The 1,918-nt window shown below is 30.1% G+C and overlaps 1 protein-coding gene across 1 annotated transcript in view; it reads left to right on the top strand.

Moving 5' to 3' along the window:
• The window catches only part of SLCO6A1 (solute carrier organic anion transporter family, member 6A1), a 123,662-nt gene that overhangs the window by 31,983 nt on the left and 89,761 nt on the right, over positions 1-1,918 (top strand). The window contains exon 6 of the mRNA XM_005866470.1: positions 928-1,040. Within this exon, the coding sequence (XP_005866532.1) occupies positions 928-1,040 (113 nt within the window). The remainder of the gene's footprint in view (positions 1-927; positions 1,041-1,918) is intronic.

The raw sequence follows: 1,918 nt of genomic DNA, 5'->3' as shown, positions 1-1,918 counted from the left end.
GGGGGTGGGGCTGGCTTGCAGCAGCTGGAGAAGATGGCTCTGATTGCAAGCCAGGCCTAGGGACCATACCCGCACACAAATGTCGTGCGCTGAGCCTCTAGTATAAAATAAAAACTATTGAAATTCTTTTAAAAACAGAGAAATAAAATATTCTCTTTATGATAGTACATTTTATTGGTACAAAATGTTTTATTAACATTAAAGACTATTATTTTATATTTTAGGACTGTACTGTCAAATAGTGTAGAACCTTGCCACATGTGACTATTTAAATTTTAAACTAAATTAAATTTGAAATCCATTTACTCAGTCATAGGAACTAGTTTTAAGTATTTAATGGCTAAGCTATTGTACAGTACAAAAATGGAAAATTTTCATTATAACAGAATGTTCTTTAGGAGGGTACTGTTAGAAGAATGTACCTTTTAGTTAATTAGATTGACTTCAGCTTGTTCAAAAATAGCTCACTTGGCATTCCAAGACAAACTAGGTTTATTAGGATGTGTATATATGTTTTACATGTGTTTTATTTTTATTATTTTTTAATCTTTATTGTTGAAAGTATTATAAATGTCCCCCATTTTCTCCCCCATTGTTCCCCCCACCCAGTTCCCACCCTTCACCACCCTATTGTCAGTGTCCATAGGTAATGCATATATGCATATAAATCTTTGGTTAATTTCTTCCCACCCTTTCCTACCACCTTTCCTTTGAGATTCCTCAGTCTGTTCCATGTCTGTATGTCTCTGGTTCTATTTTATTCATCAGTTTATTTTGTTCATTAGATTCCTTGTTCGTTTATTTTGATTTTTAGATTCAATTGTTGATAGATATGTATTTATTGCCATTGTATTGTTCATTTTTTTAATATATTTTTTTCTTCTTACTTGAACATGTCATAAGATTCTTTTGCTTGTTAACATATAGGTACAGGAAAGATAACAACATCTGAGAGACAAGAAAAGCATCAACCATTCGACAAAAAGTATAAAGATCAGGAATTTGGAACTAGTATCAGTGGTTTATTTGCTTCTATTTGGGTAAAGTAAAATATTTAACTTGTTTTCCCTTCTGTTCACAACTTCACCCTTTAGTTTGCCTGCAAGAATAATAGTTTTCACATGTAGATTTTATCAAGTCATTTCCCAGATTACTTGGTTGGTGAATTTCATACTCTTTTAGTGAGACTTTAAATACCCTTCACAATAGCATCAACTGAATTTTCCTTCCTTATTTCAGAATTTTACCCCTTTCTCCCCCACATTCCATCCACTTACTGTTTCATGGATGCGTTAGGTACTTTTGTAGTTCTGTACCTTTTTAGATGTAAATCTCTCAACTTCAAATGTTCTTCTTTCTCTTCTTCATTGGAAAAAAAACCTCTTTGTCAATTTTACCTTAATGAGTTTCTCGTTTAATGCTTTCATAGGTATTTATTCAAAATATAATATAACATAACATGTTATATGGTATAAACATATACATAGTACTTTTTTTATTAAATTAGTCTAATTCTTCTTAAAATAAATAGCTATGTTGTATAAAATCATAAGTTTTGTTTACTTGTTTTCATTTAAGCACAAAAGTGTTTATATTTTTATCAAATCATGAAACCTTTCTAGTAATGGTCTATATTTTATTCAGACTTTTATGTAATTTTTACTTTTACAAAAATATTTCATGTATTTCGTATATTTCATGTATTTTAACAATATAGAAATAAATTAGGGAGTCCCAGCAATCAGATCCTGAGAAACACTGCAGTACAGAAGACTGGGATCTTAAGCCAGCCAAAGGAACACTTCACTTTTTCATTTTTATTTTATTTTATTTTTTATTACCTTTGTTATCTCTTTTTTTCTTTGTTTTCCTGTTTTTGTTTGTTGCTTTATTTTCTATTTCTTTTCACATTATTTTT

This window comes from Myotis brandtii, unplaced genomic scaffold (genome assembly GCF_000412655.1).
Source record: "Myotis brandtii unplaced genomic scaffold, ASM41265v1 scaffold230, whole genome shotgun sequence".
Taxonomy (NCBI): Eukaryota; Metazoa; Chordata; class Mammalia; order Chiroptera; family Vespertilionidae; genus Myotis; species Myotis brandtii.
This window is presented reverse-complemented; position numbering and strand designations above follow the sequence as displayed.